This window comes from Puma concolor, chromosome A1 (genome assembly GCF_028749965.1).
Source record: "Puma concolor isolate L17-30 chromosome A1, mPumCon1.1.hap2, whole genome shotgun sequence".
Lineage (NCBI taxonomy): Eukaryota > Metazoa > Chordata > Mammalia > Carnivora > Felidae > Puma > Puma concolor.
The window spans coordinates 886,619-909,388 of NC_141667.1; the positions used below are offsets into that span (position 1 = coordinate 886,619).

The 22,770-nt window shown below is 62.2% G+C and overlaps 1 protein-coding gene across 1 annotated transcript in view; it reads right to left on the reverse strand.

Annotated features, from left to right (window-relative positions):
• Window positions 1-22,770, reverse strand: part of SLC6A3 (solute carrier family 6 member 3) — a 40,240-nt gene that overhangs the window by 14,483 nt on the left and 2,987 nt on the right. Inside the window, 7 exon segments of the mRNA XM_086675400.1 lie at window positions 908-1,011; window positions 5,507-5,641; window positions 6,356-6,494; window positions 14,262-14,487; window position 17,515; window positions 21,771-21,860; window positions 21,862-21,902. Of these exon segments, the coding sequence (XP_086531526.1) occupies window positions 908-1,011; window positions 5,507-5,641; window positions 6,356-6,494; window positions 14,262-14,487; window position 17,515; window positions 21,771-21,860; window positions 21,862-21,902 (736 nt within the window).

Here is a 22,770-nt window from a genome sequence, read left to right on the forward strand (position 1 = left end):
GACTCCGGGGGTGCAGAACAGACAGCCCAGGGTGTCCCCAGCCATGTCCGGCAGGGCTCCTAGATGCCTCGGGGGGATCTTGGTGAAATGCAGGTTCTGAGGGGAGGGTCTGGTGGGGCCCAGATGCTGTACTTCTGTTGGTTCCCAGTGCGGGGGTGCCCGTACCGCCGGCCCGGGGGCCCCGCTCTGAAGGCTGGGGACTGAGAGGGCTGGAGGACAGCAGGGCAGGGGCAGCCCATCGGGCGCCAGAGTGGAGGAGGAGCGGCTGCAAGGTGCCCGGACCCGGGTGAGGACCAGGTAGGCTTGGGCAGAGGCTGTCCTCCCTCGTGTGCGGCCACTTGGCCGTGCACACTGTATTTTCACTGCAGTTTTTGTCCCCGTGACACGAAGAAAACAAACACGACCCCATAAGGATCAAAGAAAGCAGATCCCAGATGAACTTGCTTTGGTTTCTGCAACCATTTGGGATCCAGCATGTGGCTGCAGCTCACCGGGCCTTCCCTGGGTGCCCTGCACTGGGTCTGGGGCCTCCGCTCCCTCGGTGCGGGACCGGTGGGAAGACACATGGGCGCTTCGTCGTGGGGGGTGGGGGGGAGTCTCGGAGGAGGCCTGAGCCTGGGCACTGGGGGGAGGGGCAGCTGGGGCTGGAGGAGGGGGATCCTCAGGGGGGAGTGGGAGGGGCTTCCTCCTGGGGGCGTGAAAAGCCACTTCGTGTGTTCTCTGTACCTTCTTTACAGGGAAAATCAACATTTTGCCTATAACTTCTGCCTTTCAGTTCCCACTTAAAAAGCCTTTCTGGCTCAGAGGCTCTGCAAACAGCAAACGCCCTCCCTTCGTGTGGGGACACGTTCTCTCCAAAGCTGGGAGCTGGAAGGCTCTGGGGCAGGGCCAGGCGCTCGTCTCTCACCTGTAGCAGTTGTTGGTGAACTTATTGTAGCTGGAGAAGGCGATCAGCACCCCGAAGCCGACGCCCAGCGAGAAGCACACCTGGGTGGCGGCATCTATCCAGACCTGCGCAGGGCAGAGGGGAGAGAGGGCGCGCTCAGGAGGGCAGAGGGGAGAGAGGGGCAGGGGTGCAGGGGGCGCGCTCAGGAGGGCAGAGGGGAGAGAGAGGGGCAAGAGGGGCTCAGGAGAGGTGGCTGTCACAGGCAACCATGCGAAAGACCGCCACCGGGGGCCGTGGAACAGGGCTGAACTTAAACACGACATTGTTACCAACAGCAAATCGCAGCGACCACATGATCGGCGGCAAATGCCGTTTCCGGGAATAACCCTGCCGTGTGGCTGGCCCGAGAGCCCAGCACGCAAAGGGGCCGTGTCTTAGGGCCTTGTTTACAGCTTCCCCTGGAATGTCAGGAGGTCATCCACGCGGCCAGACCCGTCACTCATTTATTAATGCTACGGACGTTGGTGCCTCGATTGGACCTGTGCCCGCTGACACGGCTTTACGTCTCTCCCGTGGCACGCGGTATACACTTAGCGACCCACGTGGACGGGCCCGGGAGGCCTGACTGCAACTCAGACACTGGTGTGTGCTTGCTCGGCCCAGCACGGATGACACCGGGGCGGCACGCACGTGTACAAGGCGTGTGGCCGATGACTGGACCGATACGGTATCTGAAGTCCAACAGGAGCGTTTGTGTCCAGGTGACACGGGAGCTTCTCGGGGAGGTGGGCACCGCCTCGCTCCCACACGGCCTTGGCTGGGGGTGGAAAGCAGCTGGCCCCCTCCCTGGGGGAACCACTCTGCAGAGTCGAGGCCACAGCTGCCGTCTGAAGGGGCTGGCTCGTTCCGGGGCCCCTGTCTACAAGACCCTGTGGCCCGTGGTGGCCCGTGTGGGCGGAACCCTCAGGCAGTGCCTCCAGGGCTGCCGGGGGCCGGCCGTCCACCCACGCTCAGGACCAGCAGGGCTCCTGTCATCTGGGCGGCATGCTCAGGGTCTTGGGGTCACTCTGACGATCGGTGTGCTACAGGCTGGGCCTCAGCACGAGGCCGAGGGTGGCTGAGTGGGCAGTGGACCAAGGGACCCCTGCTCGGCCATCTCCCGTGCCCCCGTGTGCCGGTCACTGGTCAGCTGGCCTGGCCAGGCAGCTGCAGGCAGGAGCTGAGGTCACCGGGGGCTCCTGCCTCCTGCTTAGCCCTGGCCGGGTCAGCGTGCACCCGGCCTCTGCACGTGCGGCTCGCCAACCAGGATGTGCCTCCCGGACTTCGGTCCAGGCCTCTGCTCCTTGCCACCCGTGGGACCCGGCTCTGGACCCAGCCTGAGACCCATGCTGGGACCCACCCTGGGACCCACCTGGCAGCCACTCTGGGCTGACCTGGAACCGCCCTTCCTTCCTTCACTTCCTGACCTCTGCTCCCCCGCTGGAAGGGGAGCTCTCCCAGGACGGGTCTCCTCCGCCCCCGCCTGGACCTGGCCCACCCCGTGGAGCGGCCCCAAGGTCGGCCGATGGAGGAACGAGGGTCTGGATGCACCTGAGGATGCTGACCCCTGAGGAGGAGCCCCCTGTCCGCACGGGGGTCCGGAAACGGAACCTCAGGATGCAGGGCCGCCTCTGTGTCAGCACAGGGCAGGGACACGGCAAGGGACGGGGCAGACACTCTCTCTGCCCTGTCTGCTTGCCAGGAGCCTTTGCGTAAGCCCCGCTCCAGACATTCCCGAGAGTAGTGAGGGTGCCTTCCGGCAGGTCCCCTCGGACCGAGCCCCGGGGGATGGGTCGGGGCCAAGCCTGGGAGGAGGCCTGCCAGGGAGCCAGTGACCTGATCTGGGCCAGCCTGGGCAACCACGTCCCCGGGCGCACCTGTGGGGCACGGCTCCGCTGCCACGCCCCAGGGAAGGACGCCCGGGTCACTGGATGTCTCTGTGTGTGGCCACCAAGAGTCGAGGGTTGGAAATACCGGCAGCACCTGGGCCGGAGGAGCCCTGGGAGGACACCCCAGCACCATCAGGAAGCCAGTGAGGCCCCATCTCTGCCACACCCACTGGAGGCCTGGACCCCACAGCAGGACAGGAGTGGCTCTGCCCTCCAGACCCGGGATCGCAGGGACCTGTCTCTTGGGGACCTCAGGCTCACCGGAGTCCAGGGCCGTGGGCCTGCTTTGTCCTGGTGTACATCCCTTCCTAGCCCTGAGCTGACAGAGTGGTTGGAGAGGACGGGTCATGCTGACTGGTCCAAGGTAGTCATCATCTATCCATCGCCCATCCTCTGTGTCCGTCAATTGGTCACCAAACTGTCTACCCATCCACTCGTCATCCTAGCAACTACCCACCATCTATCACCTGTTTTACCATCATCTATCTATCCAAACGTCTATCATCCATCTGTTACCTATCTCTCCATCAATCCATCACCTATCTATCCATCCATCAATCCATCTATTCATCCATCCATCATCTGTCTACCTATCATCCATCCATCCATCATCCATCTATCCATCTATCTACCTACCTATCCATCCATCATCCATCTATCCATCCGTCCATCCATCCATCCATCCATAATTTATCTATCCACCTACCTATCTACCTACCCATCCATCTATCCAATCCAATCCATCCATCTATCATCTATCCATCTATCTACATACCTACCTATCTACTTCTCCATCCATCATCCATCTACCTATCTATCCATCCATCCATCCATCCACCCTTCATCTATCCATCTATCTACCTACCTACGTACTTCTCCATCCATCAACCCATCATCCATCCATCAATCCATCATCCATCCATCACCCATCTATCCATCTATCTACCTATCCAACCATCATCCATCTATCCATCTACCTATCTACTTCTCCATCCATCCATCCATCATCTATCCATCTACCTACCTACCTACCTATCTGTCCATCCATCCACCCGTCATCTATATATGCATCTATCTACCTACCTAATTCTATAAACATCCATCAATTCATCTATTCATCCATCCATCATCTATCTACCTGCCCACCTATCTATCCATCCATCATCCATCCATCCATCCATCCATCATCTATCTCCCTACCTACAGACCTATCTACCTATCCATCGATGTATCTATCCATGCATTTATCTATCAACTCTACCTTCCATCTATCATCCATCATCTACCTGATCTTCGGCAACCTCTCACGTCTGCCACTTCCTCTTCTCTGCCTCACACGTGAGCGTCTTTCTGCAGCACCAGTCTGGCTTCTTCCTGTGCACTGCCCGGTTTCCCTGCCAGAAGTACTAGCCTCTTTACGTTGTTCTCACGTTATTTTCTTCGAATTCTTCCTCCTCCCGCCACTGGCCTCTGACACCCGCGGCCTCCTCCTCCTGCAAGAACACCGCGTCTGCCCATCGGCCTTCCACCATGAGGATGCTCTCCCGCTTCCCTCGCTCTCACGGCTTCGCTGCCTGTCCTCGCGTGGACCGCTGTGTGCTGCTCACCCCGCCCTTGCCTGTGGGTGCCTCTCACCGCTGCTGCAGCTGCACAACCTTGCCCTGCCCCTCCCCAGCTCCCTGGGGGCTAGGAGCTGCACCTGCCTTCCCTCCTACCTGTCGCCCCCATTTCCACCTGGGGGCCGCGCCTTCCCTCGTCGCGGCTGAGCGCCACACCGGACTCACCGCCTCCTAGTGGCATCGGGCGACAATCCTCCAAAAGGCCCCCGGTCCGCCGCCTCATCCCCCCAGATCCCGGCCGCCCTTCCCCGTGAGGCCATTCCCCGGGCAGCCACTGGGGCCCCCACCATCTGCTAAAATCTAGCCCACCCGAATTTTCAATGATCTGCCCTGAATGCCTTTTCCATCACCGCCCGCCTCTGCCCATGGCCACCCCCATTTCTGGGTCTTGTTTCCCTAAAATGCTGCTGTGGCTTCTCTCTCCCTGTCCTGGGAGACCTCTGTCCCACGGCCTGGCCAGGCCTCCTCCCTTCGCGAGGCCGTCCCCCAGTATCTGCACACAGAACGAACGCGTCCTGTGCTGGAGAAACGCATGGCCCGCCGCAGACCTAGTTTCTGATGTGGCGTGACTTAGATGGCTCCCGTGTGCCACGGCACCATACGTGAGTCACCAACAAGGTCTGGCTTCCCCAGGAGGGGGCCTTGGTCCGTGCACCCGTGCTGAGCAGGGAGCCAGAGCTCGGGCTGCGTTCCAGGTGCGTGGCCACACTTGCTGGCACAGGCTGGGCAGAGGAAGCCGAGGGCCTCTGTCCGGGAGAGGGGTGGGCCACGCGGAAGGTGCCGGGTGGAAGCAGCCTTCTGTTCTGTTCCTGCAGAGACTGAGCAGGGGACCTGCTCCCCCAACTTTCTCATTTGGTCCATTCAGCTCCCTGCCGCGCCCGCACGTCCCTCTGTTTGGCCTGACAGTGCACTCGGCGGGCGGGGCCCGGGGCCGGCGGCACAGCAGGGCAAGTAAGAGGCTCCGGCCCCGCTGCCGCCTTCGGGGTCCCTGACCCAAAACGCGGGGGGAGCCCCGCGGCACGGAGCCTGCTAGCGCGTGCGCACAGCGGGGCCACGAGCGAGGCCGTACTCACAGAAGACTCGCAGAGTCGGTGGAAGTCTACGCTCAGGTACGCTCGGATGCCGTCGACGGCCCCAGGGAGAGTGAGTCCTCGAAGAAGCAGGGCAAAGAGGACGGCGTACGGCATGGTGGCCGTGATCCACACAACCTGGGAGAACACAGTGCCACCAGGCGTCACCGGCCACCCACCGACAGTCACCGTGGTTGGTGGCCTCCGGATGGGAAACCCATCGTCCCAAACAGTCACAGGATGCCAGCTCAGCAAAGTCTCCCTGCAGCGCACCGTTAACGTCCTCCACCCTGTAACTTTCCCAGGGATTAAAATGGAACAGACCATTTGGCAGAGAAGGGACATTCCTCTTCTGCATTTGGTCTGCAGCAGTGGGCGGGAGGGGCTGAGCCCCTGATGAGTGAGACGCAGTGAATTTGCACTGGGTGTGCAAACGCACGCGTAGTCGGCGTGTAGCCGACGGACTCCGGGCCGGGAGACCGAGGGAGGAAAGGAACCCGTCTTCACCGAGAGGCTCCCGGGGGTTGGTATCCTACTCCGTGCATACAGCAAGCGATGCACGTTTTGGTCAAAATTGCTTTGGGTGCCCAGATAACCACCAAAATATTTTCATCGGCAAAAACCCAATTTATGCGTGCTTGCGTTCACGCTGGAAACACCCTGCCGTGAGCGCCTTTCTCTTGACGCCATTCCTTACCCACGGCCACCTGTCCACTTGTCAACCTACCACAGCCACCTGCGCCCTCCCCAACGTACCACGGCCCACCTCTCCGCTCCCCAACCCAACCGCGGCCCCCAAGTTCACTCCCCGAGCATGGCCGTGTGTCCTCTCCCTAGCGGGCAAGGCCTCACCTTCCCAGAAGTCTTCACTCCCTTCCACAAGCTAAAGTAGAGGAGGATGATGACCAGCACCAGGCAGGATGTGAGCTGCCACCGAGGGGGGCCCAAGTCGTCGATGCCACGGCTCTCGTGAAGGTGCAGCACGCCTCGCCTGGAGAGGGTGGGACAGGCGGGTGCTTCGGGGTGCTGCCTCCCTACCCAGAACCGGAACCGGAAAGCTGAGCTTGCCCAGAGAACTCCCCACCCCCAAGAGGCCTGGCGGAAATCCCCGGGCCCGATGGTACCGGAGACCCCACTCAGAAGGGTCAGGCCCACCAGCGCGGCTGGGGGCCGGGGCCCGTGCCCTCGAGGGCTGTAGCGTGCCGGAAGCCCGCAGAAGCCCAGCCCCGACCTCTCGTGCTCAGCGCCCCCGCTTTGCGGAGCTGCAGAAACCAGAGGGAAGGTGCTCAGTGATGTGGTGCCCTGCGCGGTGGTCCAGGGCGCCCTCGGCAGAAACGAGGCTGAGCTCGGGACACACAGACGCCTTCGCCGCTCTCTCAGGGGACGGCGGAACGGCTGGCAGCACCCGCTCTCACGCTCCAGCTGCCTCGAGCAGGGTTCCGCGGGTAACGGACTCAGGACGACTCTGCTCCAGGCTTGCCCAAGAACCCATCTCGTGGAGGGAACCCATCCTCAGGGCAGGACACGAGGCCGTGAAGAAAGGCAGCGGGACTCGTGGCCCACGGAGCACTCCCTGGGGGCCGGTCTCTCCTTAGGTCCCTGCGAACATCTGCGGGGGTCCCGGGTGCCTCTGTGCACGGCATCCCCTTAGATCCCGTGCCTGTGTGCGAGGGTCCTGGGCACCTCTTAAAATGTTTTTCTTTTTTAACGTTTATTTATTCTTGAGAGAGACAGAGACAGAATGCGAGTGGGTTAGGAGCAGAGAGAGAGGGAGGCACAGAATCGGAAGCAGGCTCCGGGCTCCGAGCCGTCAGCGCAGAGCCCGATGCGGGGCTCCAACTCACAAACCGCGAGATCGTGACCTGAGCCGAAGTTGGACGCTCAACCGACTGAGCCACCCAGACGCCCCCCTGGGTGCCTCTTTACATGCTTTCTCCTTAGATACACAGAACCCTTAGCTCCCGTGACCACCTGTGGGGTCCTGGGCGCCTCCCTGCACCGTAGTCCCTTAGGTCCCCGTGACCGCCCGCGGGGAAGGTGGCGGCACCATCACATTCGCCGTGCACCCGCTGCCTGGCCTCGGCGGCCGGAATTTTGGATTGACCCTGACGGCAGGCTGTGCCGCTGCTCCAGGAAGCGCAGGGGCCCCGTTTTATGAAAGGAGCCATCACTGCCCAGGTTTGCTGAGGTCCTAAGAGAAGAATCCTGATGCCCACGGTAGAAATCTGTGGACCCCAGAGCTTCCCACCAGCTATAGGCATCACGGAGCCATGGTGGAGGAATCCAGGCTTTCAGACTCCGGAATCAGAGTTCCGTGGCGGGGGGGAGGGGGTGACGGGCACGAACAGAGCCCAACTCGACACTCCCAGCTCCCTCAGCACCACCAAAGTGTCACATCAACCTGTCTCCTCTATGGAGTGCAGACCACCCCTCACGTGACAGGAGCCCCCGACCCGACACACACACATGCTGTTTTCTGTGTGAAGTCTAGGAGTGGAGATCCCTGGGGCAACAACGCTCGGGCAGCTGTGCCCTGCCCGTCCTCCCTTGAGTCTGTCCTCCCGGAGGGCTGCCCTCCCCTGAGTCTGTCCTCCCCGGGGCCTCCTCCGGCAGCACGATTTCCAACGACTTTCTTCTCCTCTCCCCTCCCCGCAGCCCTGGCCCTGCCTGACACCCCCGCGTCCTGGCCCCCCAGCCAGACCACTTCACCCAGGCCCTCTCCTCACCAACAGAAGTCTCTTTGGGACGACAGCACCGAGGGAGACCGCGTGGCCGAAGGCCCAGTCACACCTCGGCCTCCCTGCAAGGCCTCACACACATGTACCGGTCTGCGACGTGGCAGACAATTGGAAGCTGGACGAAGGACACCAAACGTGTGTTTTCAGACGAGACCGGAGATGATGCAGGGCTGCCCCCCCAGGAGAAGGCAAGGGATGAGGTGAGCCCAGTAACGCCCCAGCTTCCTGTCTGGCAGGGTGTCCCCGAGGCCGGGGCAGGTGTGTCCCAAGGACCGCAAGTGACGGCAGTGTCGATAAAGCTCAGGCGGCCGGAGGTCTGGGAAGGACGCGTCCCCGTGTCCACCGATTCACGGTGCAGGACCCAGGGGCTCCCACAGGCCAGGGCGGGGCACCTGTGGGTCACACGGGGAGCTCAGGGGAGGTCCGGAAGCGCCACACGGCAGTGCCCAGAACCACCGAGAGACAGCTTACGGACCGGCGTCAAGACGATAAAGCTCTCCGCGAGCAAATTAACTTCCCGCCAGAACGCAACTAACAGTCCTTAAAGGAAGACGACGAAACCTAATGCAAAAGTCAAACTTACTACGTCCGACGTGGAAGAAGAAAATTAGCAGACACACAGGCGGAACACATGGCCTACAGCCACAACACAAAACTTAAGTCGAGACGGGAAAAGGACTGGATGGAAGAGGTAAAATGATACCGTTCTCGGAAGAAAAGGGCAAGTCTTTGTGACCTTGGGTTTGGCAATGGGTTTTCTGATATGAATCAAAATCACAAGCAACAACAACAAAATAGAGAAACCGACTTCATCAAAACACAAATTTTGTGCATCAAAGGACACTACTGACAGAGAAAAAGGTAACTCACAGAATGAGAAAATAGGAAAGCGAGTAACAACCAGAATATGGAAAGATTTGTATCTCGATAACAAAATGCTCCCCAAACACTTCAATTTAAAGATGGGCAAGGTGGGGCTACGTCAGACTAGGAAGTTTCTGCACAGCACAGGAAACCACCAACAAAATGAAAAGTCAACTTTATCCGAAGAAGACGAAACCACTAACTCGAAAATATACTTGTGCCCCTGTGTTCTTTGCAGCATTATTTACAAAGGCCAAGCCAGAAAAACAACCCAAGTGTCCATCGACAAATGAACAAGAAAAACGTGGTTCATCCATACGGTGGAACAGTGATCAGCCTTAAAAGGAAGGAGACCGATAGCTGCTACAGCAGGGATGGCCCTTGGGGACATCACGCCGAGTGGAATAAGCCAGACACGAGGACAAACGCTGAACGATTCTTCCTACATGAGGTCCCTACGGTCATCGAATTCATAGAGACAGAGCACAAGATAGTGGGCGCCAGGGGCTGGGGTGGGGGTGGGGAGGGAGTTAGTGTTTCACGGGGACAGAGCTTCAGTTTGGGAGGACGAGAAAGTCCTGGAGATGGATGGTGGTGACAGCTGCGCGGTGCCGTGACTGTGTAATATTAAACCGCACGCTTAGAACGGTTAAAGAGATGTATTCTGTTACGTAGAGTTCACCACAATTTACGGAACTCCCCCCAGAACAATGCAACGTGTTTCACAAAAACTAAAGCAGAGAGAATTCGTCGCCAGCAAGTCTATGCTGTAGGACGTGTTAAAGGAAACCCTCCAGAAAGGAGGAGATGATGCCCAAATGGAAATCTGGATCTGCACAGGGCAGGGGGAGCGCCAGAGACAGCGGACGTGCTCGTAAACATAAAAGGTGTTTTTCCACTTAGACGTACCCGAAATATAACGGACCGTTTAAAGCAAAAAATAGTAGCAACGTGTTGTGGAGTTTGTAACAGATCGCGGAAACAAAATCTGTGTCGCTGAAGGGCAGGAGTGAGAACGGGAGCACGCTGTCGTGAGGCTCCCAGTTTCCGCGTGGAGTGGCAGGACGCCTTCTGAAGGCAGACCGTGACGAGTTACAGATGCGGGTCATAAGCCCGGTAAACAGCCACGGAAATGGAAACAAAGAGCTGCTGCAGCTCATTAGCCGACGGTGTAACTCAAACGGAAGCCTAAGTGTTCATTAATCCCAGAGGAGGGACGAGTAGAGGAAACAAAACACAAAGAGACGGGACACAGAGGAAAAACACGGAGACGAAAGACTTAAACCCGACCTCGTGGATGATTATTGAACGGAAAGCCCTACGACGAGGCAGAGACGGCTGTACTGCACAAACAGCAAGAACCACCCCTACGCCGCCTGCGAGAAACGCGCGCTCGGTATGACACACGTGGGTTAAGAACACGGGATGGAAAAGGTGCCGGTGCAAACACGGCCCTTCGGGGGCCGGGGAGGAACGCTGCTGCTGGACAAAGCTGCCCCAGGATGAGGAACGTGACCAAGGGGGACATTTTATATGGAAACGGGTCCGCTCAAAGACTTGACACACACACACACACACACACACACACACACACACACACACTTCGCCACAGAGTCCCAGAAGCACAAGTCAGGCAGAAGCCGATGGAATCAAGACAAGGCACATGCACAGCCCACATTCCCACAGCGCGTCCCACAGCCGGTAGCACGGCGGACAGCGAGGACGCAGAAGACCCGGAGGGTGGCACAGGAGCTCACGCGACCCGTGGGTGCAAGTCCCTTCCCGGCGACAGCAGGACTCACGTTCTGTGCCGGTGCACCCACGATACCCACCAGCGTAAACCACACACTAGGCACGAAAGGTCTCAGTAGAGTTTGGAATAATGAGGCTTTATACATATATTATGTCACTAAATCAGAATTAAATCAGAAATCAAGGGGCGCCTGGGTGGCGCAGTCGGTTAAGTGTCCGACTTCAGCCAGGTCACGATCTCGCGGTCCGTGAGTTCGAGCCCCGCGTAGGGCCCTGGGCTGATGGCTCGGAGCCTGGAGCCTGTTTCCAATTCTGTGTCTCCCTCTCTCTCTGCCCCTCCCCCGTTCATGCTCTGTCTCTCTCTGTCCCAAAAATAAAATAAAAACGTTGAAAAAAAAATTAAAAAAAAAAAATCAGAAATCAAGAACAGAAGCGTATCTAGAAAACCTCCAAAATTTTCGACACTAAATGGGAACGCCTCCAAAATCTCCCATGAGTCAAAGAAGAAATTACCAGGCGGATCAGGGAATACTTGGAACCGAATGAAAGTAAAAATAGCACCAGGAGCTTTGGGGGAGCAGCCAAAGCCGTCTCCTAGAGGCAAACGTGTAAGTAGCTTTAAACGTATAGCTCTCTAGTTTATAGTGGAAAGTAGGCGAAGGTGGTGTTGATAAGTGTCTGTGGGACTCGGGGACGTTTAAAGTGGTTGGGGTTACACAAGTCTGTTTGGGGGTCTCCAAGCCCACGGGCGCAGTCCTGGCTCGGCCCTCATGGCCGTCCAGCGAGTCCCCCGCGCGGTTTCTCAGCCCTGGGAGCCACAGCCACGAGCCTCTGGCTTCTGCTCCGAGCCTGCAGGGTCTCCTCGGGCACACCCACCAGGGACTGAAACCGGGACCCTCGGCTGGCGCAGGGGCTGCTGAGGACAGCGGTTCTGGGGCTCCGCTTTCTTGGGGAAGATGTGACGAGAGTAACAGCAACATCAGTTTTCACTCTGGAGTCTCAGGAGGAGCCACGTGCTTGGCGGAGTCCTTCCCCCCGTGAATCCGTCCACGCCTCCGAACAAAAGAGAGGTGGCCCCCAATGGCGTCACTTGGCACCTCTCAGCCTCCGTGAGCTCTCCAAACTTCAAAATTGCACGGGTATCCATCTCGAAATAGCGAGAGACGCCTCAGCACGAAACCTTAGTCCCCAATTTGTTGGTTTAACGACGGATTAGACCCAAGCCAGCACCGAGCGGCTGAGCGTCCCTCAGCGTGGTGAGCCTGACCGGGGGGCCCCAGGTGCTCGCGCGCCACTGGGTCCTCATCTCCCCTTTCTGGTGCAGGGGGTCCCCTGCGGACCCCTTACCTCTGATCCCAGCCAAGCTGAGCCTGGGCCACAGGGGGAGGGCACACGCAGCCGGGGCCCGGCCCGTCAGCGAGACACCATCACGTTTGGGAAATGGAGCAGTTAGCGAGACAGCGGCAAGCGACAGCAAACTCGACTCCTCCTTTCCTGGGCAATTCTCCCTTCCTCGTCGCACTGTGAGTCCCACCCACACACTCAGATAAACTTCCCCCGGTCTCCTTTCTCACAGACGCACCTGGCCGGCGTCTCTTGGACAAGTCAAGAGGGACAGACAGACCTCTGAAACCAGCCGGCCACCCTGGAGAGCTGGTGGGGCTCACGGCCCCCCCGCTCCCCTCAACCCCCCGTTCACTCTCCTCCAGTCGCCAACCACCGACGGCGTCCTAAAAACACAAGCAAGTCCCATGGCACACGACGGTCACCCGCCCTGACTGCTCTTCCTGGCCACGGTCTGGGGAGAACATCCTCCCAGCATCGCCCCAGACCCTCCCAACCCACCTGACCTGTCCCCGCCCCTCGATGCCACTTTCCACGACAGAGATTCGGTCCCCACTCGGGGCTCAGAATCCCAGAACAAAGCATTCGGAGTCTCAGTGTCTGAAATGCAGCTCAAATCCAGGACACCCACCTCCCTGCTGGTGGTATCTCGGACGTCCACAGGTCAGGTCTCCCGGCTGCCCGGAGGCACTGTTTCTCTCCCCTGTGCCCGGGACAGGGCCCCTTTCTCCCAGAAAAGGCCTCCTCGAACTGTTCTGGGACAGAAATGGAGATCCTGGGGGTGGGGGGGGGGGGCGCGGTGGGTGTCTGTCCACCTGCCCAGTCCCTGGGTCTTCTCGGAAGGACAGGTCTGACGCCTAGACACCCAGACACTGTGTTTCTCAGCTCACAGTTTTCAACTCCACGCGTGTTTTGCAAACGTGTCTATTTGCTGGTGAAACCAGATTTGTTTTATTTTGGTCGATCGAAGTTCCTTTCGCTAAGTTGTGAGCAGACTCATTTTCACGTAGAAACGTTAACAAAATACATGTAAGCGGGCAGCTGAGACTCAGTCCCCAAAAGAAACGTCCCACTGTCTGTGAAATTTTGGCATCAGCGGGAAGCCCCCGGGATGCCCTGTGCTCATCTCCGGAAGAAGCTGCCTGCGGGGATGCTGAGGCAGCCTGAGCTACGCGGGGACCCGGGAGGGGCTCCCGGAGCCGCCAGCACTAGAGCTCCACACGCCACCCGGCCGCTCACGTTTACCAACGCATCTCTGGCACACCACTCCGCCAAGGCCAGGTCGGCATCGCCTCGGCAGGGCGGCCTTGGGACACAGCGGGTCCTCGGCAAGTGTCTGCGTTCTGAGAAGAAGCCACGTACCCATCGGGCCACTGATGGCCCTTCCAGGCTGGGTCGGGCCACGTGGGATAAGAGCGAGGGGGGCAGAAGCCCTGGCAGAAAGGACCCCGAGAAGAACAGATTCGGCCAGAGTGACGTATCCGCAGGTGGTGGATGCCAAGTGGCGCGGAGGGCAGGGGCTGGAAGGGGGGGCACCGGGAGCGCCACTGGACGTGGGGACCGAGGGCAGCCTCGGACCAGAACTAATGTTGCCTTTGTACCGGGAACAGAACATCTCGGAAAAAGCAATAGTCAGCGTGTTGAACAAGGCTGGAGGACGAGTCCTGCACAGCGTGCAGGGGTGGCCGGGGGAGCGGACGAGGCAGAGCCCGGCCCACTCGGGGGGGGGGGGGCGCCCCCCCGAGCCCGGCCCACTCGGGGGGGGGGGCGCCCCCCCCCCGCCCCCCTGCCTTCCGTGCGCCGCCTCCGCCAGCCTCCCGCACCCACACCAAGGCTGCCGAGGACTCACCCCGCGAGACCGTCGCTGGGCCACCAGAGGTGGGATTCGGCACGGCGCCCCCCCGAGAGCCCACGGGCACGGGACGGGGGCGCAGCACAGGGCAAGGGCCCTCGGCACACCTCGCGGGCAGCGCGGCCGGGGCGCCTGACCCCCGGGGCTCCCGCATCCCGCCCTGCCCAAGGCAGCCACGGAAGGGCCGTGTCCCCGGACCCCCACTTACTCGAAGTACTCGGTGGCGGGTGTGGTGTGGAGGGTGCGGTTGGGGCCCGAGCCGGGGCCGGCGGAGCGCGCGTCCACGCAGTCGGGGCTGTTCCACGTGTTGTTGCAGTGGACCCACGGCAGCTCCGCGGCGAAGGAGGAGAAGAAGTAGTGCAGTGCCCAGGCGATGATGACGTTGTAGAAGAAGCCCACGTACAGGGAGATGAGGATGACCGTGAAGCCCACGCCTAGGGCAGGGAGCACACCGCATCAGCACGCGCCTGGGCGGGGGCACACGGCGTCAGGGCCGGGAGCACGCGACGTCAGCACGCGCCTGGGGCGGGGAGCACACGGCGTCAGGGTGGGGAGCACGCGACGTCAGCACGCGCCTGGGCAGGGAGCACACGGCGTCAGGGCGGGGAGCGCATGGCGTCAGCACACGCCTGGGGTAGGGAACATATGACGTCAGCACGCGCCTGGGCGGGGGCACACGGCGTCAGCACGCGCCTGGGCAGGGAACACGTGACGTCAGCACGCGCCTGGGCGGGGGCACACGGCGTCAGCAGGCGTAGCCACCTCCCCTCCCCAGGCCAGCTCCTTGGACCTTGGACGCCCGGCAACTTTTCTAAGTACCAGAGACAACCAGGGAGCGCTCAGATGCCAGAATTCCCGCCAGGATCACAGAAAGAGGACTGTGCCCAACCCCCCCCCGAAACAGCCATGGCCATCTCTGTGCACCCAGAGACATGCAGGGTCACCAGGGCCACCCTGACGGAACCAGGCACCCGCAGACAGTGTGACTAAGGGCCATCTGTGGCCATCCACTACCACTTGCGGCCGCTCATCATCAACATGGTCATGCAGGGCCCCCAGGCCACACAAAGCCATCAGAATCATCTAGTGCCACCCATCACAATGTAGGACCATCCGGGACACCCAGGAATGCAGAGCACCGCCAAGACCCAGCGGAGACCACCCCAAACCATACAGGTCACCCAGAAATACCCAGTATCTTCCAGAGCCATCCAGGGCCACCAATGGCCATTAGATAACCAGGGTCCTCCACATCCACACACAGCTACCAAGAGCCACTCAGAGACATTTATGGCCACCCATAAATGGCCTCCTCACACCCCCTCAAGACGACCTAGGGCAAACAGAGTCATCTGGGTTTATTCATAGGTACCCAGAGCCACCTGGAGTCACCCGGGGCCATGCATGACCATCCAGGGTCACCGGGGCCATGCATGAGCATCCAGAGTCTCCTGAGGCCACTGATGGCCTTTTCAAGTGACCTTTCCAGTGTCACGAAACCTGGCATTTGGGATCTGTCATCGAGGGGCTCCTGGCCCCTCGTGAACGAGGGCAGAGTGGCAAGCAGTCTTTGGGGCTGTGCTGTCCTGACTCACGGCAGATGGGTCTGGCCTCCGCCCACTGGCCAAGGTGCCCTTGCTCAATGCCAGGCAAGGCCGCCCCGGTCCTGCTACGGCGGCTCCCTGCGGTAGGCCCCACGCACGGCTATTTTGCTTCCAGCTCTGCGTCTCGGCTTCGCAGGCAGGACTCGTGTGGACGGGAGCTCTGGCTTGCTTTACTAAAGTCTGTTTGGCTGCTACGTCCCCGTCCTGCCCGCTCGTGGCCGGGAGGGGGCAGGAGGGCGGGGAGCATGCCTTCGAGGTGGTTTATAGGAAGAGGCTTGGGTTGTCTTTTATGAACGGAACCCTGAGAAGAAGTAACTCAATGCTCAGGGCACTGCACCGAAGTCGCCTTCCTCCCCCGGAAGCAGAAAGAGGCAGTAAAGTTCATTGGTGCACATACATCAAACAGATCCCGTATCGGGAGGGCCCTAAAGTCAAATGGGCCCTGTTGTGCAGACCCTCTCGGAATACGTGTGCAGCAGCAGTGGTGACCACAACACAATTTTCTGTGCAAGGTCTTCTCCCACGTGGACTTGGTCAACACTAAACCGAGCTATATTGCAATTCTGCTCCCTGGGTTCCCAGGAGAGAGGCCGGGCCATGGTTTACAGCGAATCCGCCCGGGCAGCCGTGCTGTGGGGAAGCCGTGTTCCCAGGAAAACGTGCTGTGGGGAAGCCACGGTGCTGGGAAGCCGTGCTGTTTAGAAGAGCATCACAGAAGGTTCTCCCTGGCAGGGGGCCGACTGTGGATGCCTGACCTGAAACCATTCTGAGGTTAAAAGTGTGCAGCCTGACCCTTGGGGAAGTCAAGGGAGCCTCTGAACCAACCCGAGGCAGATCCAGATCCACCTTGCGAAGGAAGAGTTATCTTGGCCGCGGCCCTTCCTGCACCCGTGCCCCGTGCACAGCCCCCTTCTAAGCTGGGTTTCTCCACCTTCCTGCCAGAGTGACAAGGTCGCCACGGGCCGATGTGGCTCCCAGAGCACGAGGGCCTGCCCCGTGGCAGCCGGGCACCAGAGGCCCTCCCACGTACGAGGGTCGCCTCCCCTGCGCTGCCCTCCAGGTGCCCACATGCCTGGGCAGAGGGCCCAGTCCCCAGGAAGGTGGCTGTGAAGGTGGGCTATTTGTGGGGTCACTCCAAGTCTGTCCCAGGTGGACACAGCCTCACAAGCCCACGGGCTGGGCCACCATCACCACACTCCGGTTCATGTCACTTTGGGCCCCCTCCCGGCGGCTGCAGCGATGTTGCTCCTTGCAAGAGCCTCTAAATAAAGCTGCACCTGACAGAACTCTTCTGTCGCGGAAGGCGTAGGACAGCCATCCTCCCCAGTGGGCGGGCTTGCCCTGTCCCGAGTTCCCAGGAAAACGGGAAATCCGCCCACTCCCGCCACCCCCCTCCTTCCCCCAGCCCCTCCGCCCCCCCAGCCTCTGCTCCCCACCCCCCGCCCCTGCTCCCTCCAGCCCCTGCTCCCCCCCAGCCCCTGCTCCCCCCCAGCCCCTGCTCCCCCCCAGGCCCTCCTCCCTCCCGCCCCTGCTCCCCCCCAGCCCCTGCTCCCCTCCAGCCCCTCCTCCCTCCCGCCCCTGCTCCTCCCAAGCCGCTGCTCCCCCCCTGCCCCTCCCCCTGCTCCCCTCCCCCCGCCCCTGCTCCCCCCCAGCCCCTGCTCCCCCCTGCCCCTGCTCCCCTCCAGCCCCTCCTCCCTCCCGCCCCTGCTCCTCCCAAGCCGCTGCTCCCCCCCTGCCCCTGCTCCCCTCCCCCCCCGCCCCTGCTCCCCCCCAGCCCCTGCTCCCCCTGCCCCTGCTCCCTCCAGCCCCTGCTCCCCCTCAGCCCCTGCTCCCCCCCAGCCCCTGCTCCCTCCCGACCCTGTTCCCCCCTAGCCCCTGCTCCCCCCCCTGCTCCCCCCCCTGCTCCCCGCCCGCCACGCCCAGCCCTGGCTCCTGCTCAGTTCCAGCTCCTGGGACCCCGGGACTAACCGTGAATTCCAGCCACGGGTCTTAATGTCTGGTTTCTGAAGCTTCTGTTTTCCTCAGTACTTCTTCATGTTGACTCTATAAACTTTAGCCTTTACAGTTAACTGTGTGTATTTTATCTCATTTTAAGCTACTTCAAATTCTTTTTAGAAAGAGGAGTTTGATGAATCACACCGAAAATATCACAACTGTCTCACGCTCGGCAAAACAGGGTGCCGTGTCTCCACAGCACCGGGAGGCAGGTCTGTGTCTGGCAGGTAACTGGGCCACCTAAGCGGGGGCATCCCGGTGGAGCCCACCCCCCACCCCCAACTGCGCGGGCCGCTGCCTCCGGGAGCCTGTCGGGAGCACCGGCCACAGAAGGTGCTCCTGGAGGAGTGGCCTGGCTGTCCTCACGAGGGTCACTGCAGGCCACTGCGAGGAACACACAGGATTCCTCCGGACAGTCTGGGCATCCTGAGTGTCTGCTGGGTCTGTGCGTGTGCGCACGTGTGCGGAGGAGAGGGACAGAGACAGGGAGACAGAGAGGGAGAGACAGGGAGAGACAGAGACGGGCGCAGAGACAGGGAGACACAGATGGGGAAGCAGAGAGAGCCAGGGAGACATAAAGAGAGACAGGAAGGGAGATGGGGGCAGACGGAGAGAGATGAGAGACAGAGAGACAGGGAGAGACGGGGAGAGAGAGAGTCCACCCACAGGGGCCACGCAGCCCCAGCACGGCCCTCCGCACGGATGCGTGTCCAGAGCTGGACAGAAGGTGTCTTGGGCTGTGGGCAGTGTGGACGTGGGGCTGTGGGGCAGAGGGAAATCTGAAGGAAGCAGTGTCTGCCCGTGGGTGCTCCGGGCCGGAAGGAGGTGAGACGCCCCACAGCTGGGCTCCCCTTCTCCCTGAGGGTGCTGGAGCTCCTGCTACCGGGGTCACGTTTTCCTATTAAGCCCTCCGTTGGGTTAAGTCGTCCTAATGGGCGCCCGGGGGGCTCAGTCAGTCCAGTGTCCGACTTCAGCTCAGGTCACGGTCTCCCGGTTCCGGAGTTCGAGCCCCGCGTCGGGCTCCGTGCTGGCAGCTCGGGCCTGGAGCCTGCTTCGGACTCTGTGCCTCCCCGTCTCTCTGCCCCTCCCCTGCTCACGCTCTGTCTCTCTCTCTCTCAAAAATAAGTAAACAAAAAATTTTAAAAAACCAGGATTAAGTCGCCCTTTGAGATCTTCGGGAATCAATCACTATTGACGCTTTATAAACTGCAATATAAAACCCGTCTACGTTGGCAGCTTCTCTGGAGAACATCCTTCTCCCGGCAGGACACACGGATGCAGGGCGGTGGGTGCTCAGGGGTCCCCGGCGGGAGCGGGGGGGGGGGGGGGGGGGGGGGGCCCGGCTTGGGGCACGTGAGAAGCAGACACACTGCAGGCGCACAGGGCCGCTGCCCGCAAAGCCAACAAGGCAGCCGGCAGCGGGAGGCCAGCCCCGCCCCGCACTGCCCCCCGGGGGTCACCCGAGGACGCATGGACAGCACTGACCACGGCGCTGGCGGTGCGCGGGCCGGGGAGATGGGCCGCTCCGGCCGCGTCCACGCTGCGCCCGAACGGAGACGCTGCGGCGCCAGCTGCTTCCCCCGCCACATCCCTCCATCGGGGCTTCACGGAGGAAGAGACCAGCGTCCGGCCTCTTGTGTGGCCCCGCAGACGGGACGCCCGGGCCCGGCACCGGAAGCCACAGCCGCGGGCCTCGTTCTGAGGTTGCGGGGGGCGGGGGGTGGGGAGCCGGCAGGCCTCTCCTGAGTTCTGTCTGGGGGACCCACCGGTCACGTAGCGGAGGCACAAGCTGCTACCATCCCGAAGCTCGGCAAGCGGGCCATTAAGAAGGAAACCCGCATGGCGCCGGAGGGGACATCGGGCCGGGCCAGTCCCCGTGCTTCCGCTGCCGGGCGGGCGGGGCCCGCGGAGCCCCGGCCACACGGCCGCGCGCCGTCCTCGCTCCTCGGGCCCCGGCAGCTGCCATCTCTGACCATGACCCACCGGCCCATCCTCGCGCGTCCCGGAGACCAGGGGGGCTTCCGTCCTCCTGCAAACACACCGACTTTTCAAGGACTTCTCGGGAAGTCCTTGGACAGATCTCTCAGCAACCGTTTTCGTGATGAAACCCGGCAGCGCGCCCGCGTCTCCCCACGAATCCTCCCCGAGCCACGGGCTCCGCAGGCGCGGTGTGGCCTGGAGGCCGCGCTCAGGGGGGGACGGCCGGGACTCAATCCCACGCTGCCCCCGGCCAGGGACATCATCCTTGGTGCCCGAGTCTCCAGGATGGGGACAACACAGAGGGCCCCTCCCTGGGCTTCTCACGAAGGTGGAGGGAGGCGACCGCGGAGGAGCTGGCTGCCAGGCACTCTACCTCGGCTCAGTACAAGGCGCCCCTGCCTCCTGGCGCCCTGGCATCTCAGCAGGAGACTGGAGGGAGGGCTCAGCACAAAACTAGATCCCTAGATACACACAGGTGGCCCGCTAGGGAATAGACAGTGAGAGAGATGGAGATAGATGGGGGATGGGGGACAGGGGATGGGGGGATGGGGGGATGGGGGATGGGGGGCGGGGGATGGGCGGATGGGGGGATGGGGGACAGGGGATGGGCGGATGGGGGGATGGGGACAGGGGATGGGGGGATGGGGGATGGGCAAATGGGGGGATGGGGGATGGGGGATGGGGGGTGGGGGATGGGGGGTGGGGGACGGGGGCACAGGGGACTGAGGGATGGGGGACGGGGGGACAGGGGATGGGGGATGGGGGACAGGGGATGGGGGGATGGGGGATGGGCAAATGGGGGGATGGGGGATGGGCAAATGGGGGGATGGGGGATGGGGGATGGGGGGGGGGTGGGGGACGGGGGCATAGGGGACTGGGGGGATGGGGGATGGGGGGACGGGGGATGGGGGATGGGGGGACGGGGGATGGGGGACAGGGGGATGGGGGGCAGGGGATGGGGATGGGGGACAGGGGACGGGGGGGGACAAGAGATGGGCAGATGGGGGGATGGGGGATGGGGCGGGGGAGGGGGCACAGGGGACTGGGGGGGATGGGGGCAGGGGATGGGGGGACAGGGGAGGGGGGGGACGGGGGACGGGGGATGGGCGGATGGGGGGTCCGGGGGACAGGGGGATGGGGGATGGGGGGACGGGGATGGGGGATGCGCAGGTGGGGGGGACGGGTGACGGAGGGGATGGGGGATGGGGGGATGGGGACGGGGGATGGGGGACAGGGGGACAGGGGATGGGAGGATGGGGGGACACGGGACAGAGGGATGGGGGATGGGAGATGGGCGGATGGGGGGACGGGGGGATGGGGATGGGTGACAGAGGGACAGGGGGATGGGGGGACGGGGGGGACGGGGGATGGGGGACAGGGGATGGAAGAAGGTGGACAGGCAGATGACAGGGGTTGATACATGACGGATGACAGGTGGATAGATACTGGACGGTAGGTGATAGGTGGCTGACAGGTAGACAGAGGGACACAGGTGACAGATAACACGACGAGTTGAATTGCGTCCCCTCCAAAATTCACTTGCTGAATTTCTAAGCCCCGGTACGTCACGGTGTGACCTTATTTGGAGGCAGGGTCTTCCCAGAGGTAATCAAGGGAAGTTGAGGCTGTGAGGGTGTGCCCCGGTCCCGTGACCGACGTCCCCAGAGTTATAGAGACGCGTGTAGGGGAGGTGTGGAGCAGATTGTCCCTCACGGCCTCAGGAGGGACGCCTTCTACCGGCGCACCTTGATTTCGGGTTCCCGGCCTCCAGAACCGTTAAGGCCACGAACGTCTACTCCTCGGGCCGCCCGGCGCGTGGGGCGTTGTACACGGCCGTGGCACCAACCGACGCAAGAGAGACGACGGGGTGGAATGGACGGACCGTGGCGGGCAGAGGGCAGACCGACAGACAGACGGGCGTTTGTTCCCATCTCGCGCATAAACACCGACCGCAACGGCCCCTCGGACGGCAGGCCTCGCGCCAGGGACACGCGCTCCCGAATCCCGTCGCCGCAGGTGGAAAGGAGGACCAGAGTTAAGGTGCTACGTCCAGGGGCGGAGACGGGGAGCAAAGCGGGAGCGAACGCACACGGCTTGGGCCGTGCCACGGCGGGGTGTGGGGGGCGTCCCGCCGTTACCTTCAGCAGGGGGCAGATCTTCCAGACGCCAGCGGCCCCTTCCCTGGTGAACTGCCCCAGGGCCAGCTCCATGTAGAAGAGCGGCACCCCCAGCAATGGCCATGAAGAGCAGGTAGGGGACCAGGAAGGCGCCTGTGGGACAGGACAGCGCGTCAGCCGGCGGGCTGCGGACGGGGCCCGTGTGCTCCCCGGGGCGCGGCCGTCCCAGCGCCACCCCACACCAGGTCGCGGGCACCACCGCGCTCACCCATCTCCCGCCGGTTCCCCCCCTGAAGCTCCCCTGCATGGCCCGCCCCTCGAGGGGAAGTCCCTGGCTGGGCTGGGCGAGCCCCCTACCTCCCTGCCCGGCCCCCCACTGTCATCAGCGCCCTCAACACGTCCCCACCGGAAACCCCGGCCGTCCTTGGGCCAAGTTTGAAATCGACCCAAGAGCAGAGCAGATGAAGCCCCTGCCCACACACCGTCTTTGCTCCTGGGTCCCGGCCTCCCCCCCCCCCCCCCCCCCCCCCCCGCCCCTGCGGACGCCGGCCTTCCGCCCCTCGTGAGCTCCAACTGCCCGCCGGGAGCCGAGGTCCGGTCCTGCCTTCGTGGGGGTCCGTCACCCACCCCCAGCTCTCCGTCCTCACAGCCTGCCTCGGCGGGGGATTATGTTGACAGGTGCCCGCGTGAGGAGCTGGCGTCCCTCCAGCGTGGCGCCTGGCCCTCTCGTGGCAGCCCCCCGTCGCAGGCACAAAACTCGGGGCCCTCGTGGGCCCCTGGCCCACACGAGGGGGCTGTGCCACGGCTCTGGTCCTGGCGTGGGGAGGGGGAGGCAGGGAGGCCCCGCGGCTCCTTGCACCTGCCTGGGCCCTGTGTTCTCCCCTCAGCAGCGGGGTGGTGGGGGCCGGGAGGGCCTCCCCACGGAGGTTCTTCCAAAGCCCTCGTGTGCGGCACTGAGTGACCCACGGGGAGCGGCCACCAACTCAAGGGGCTTCTCCCGCCTGAGGGCTTTGGGTGACCC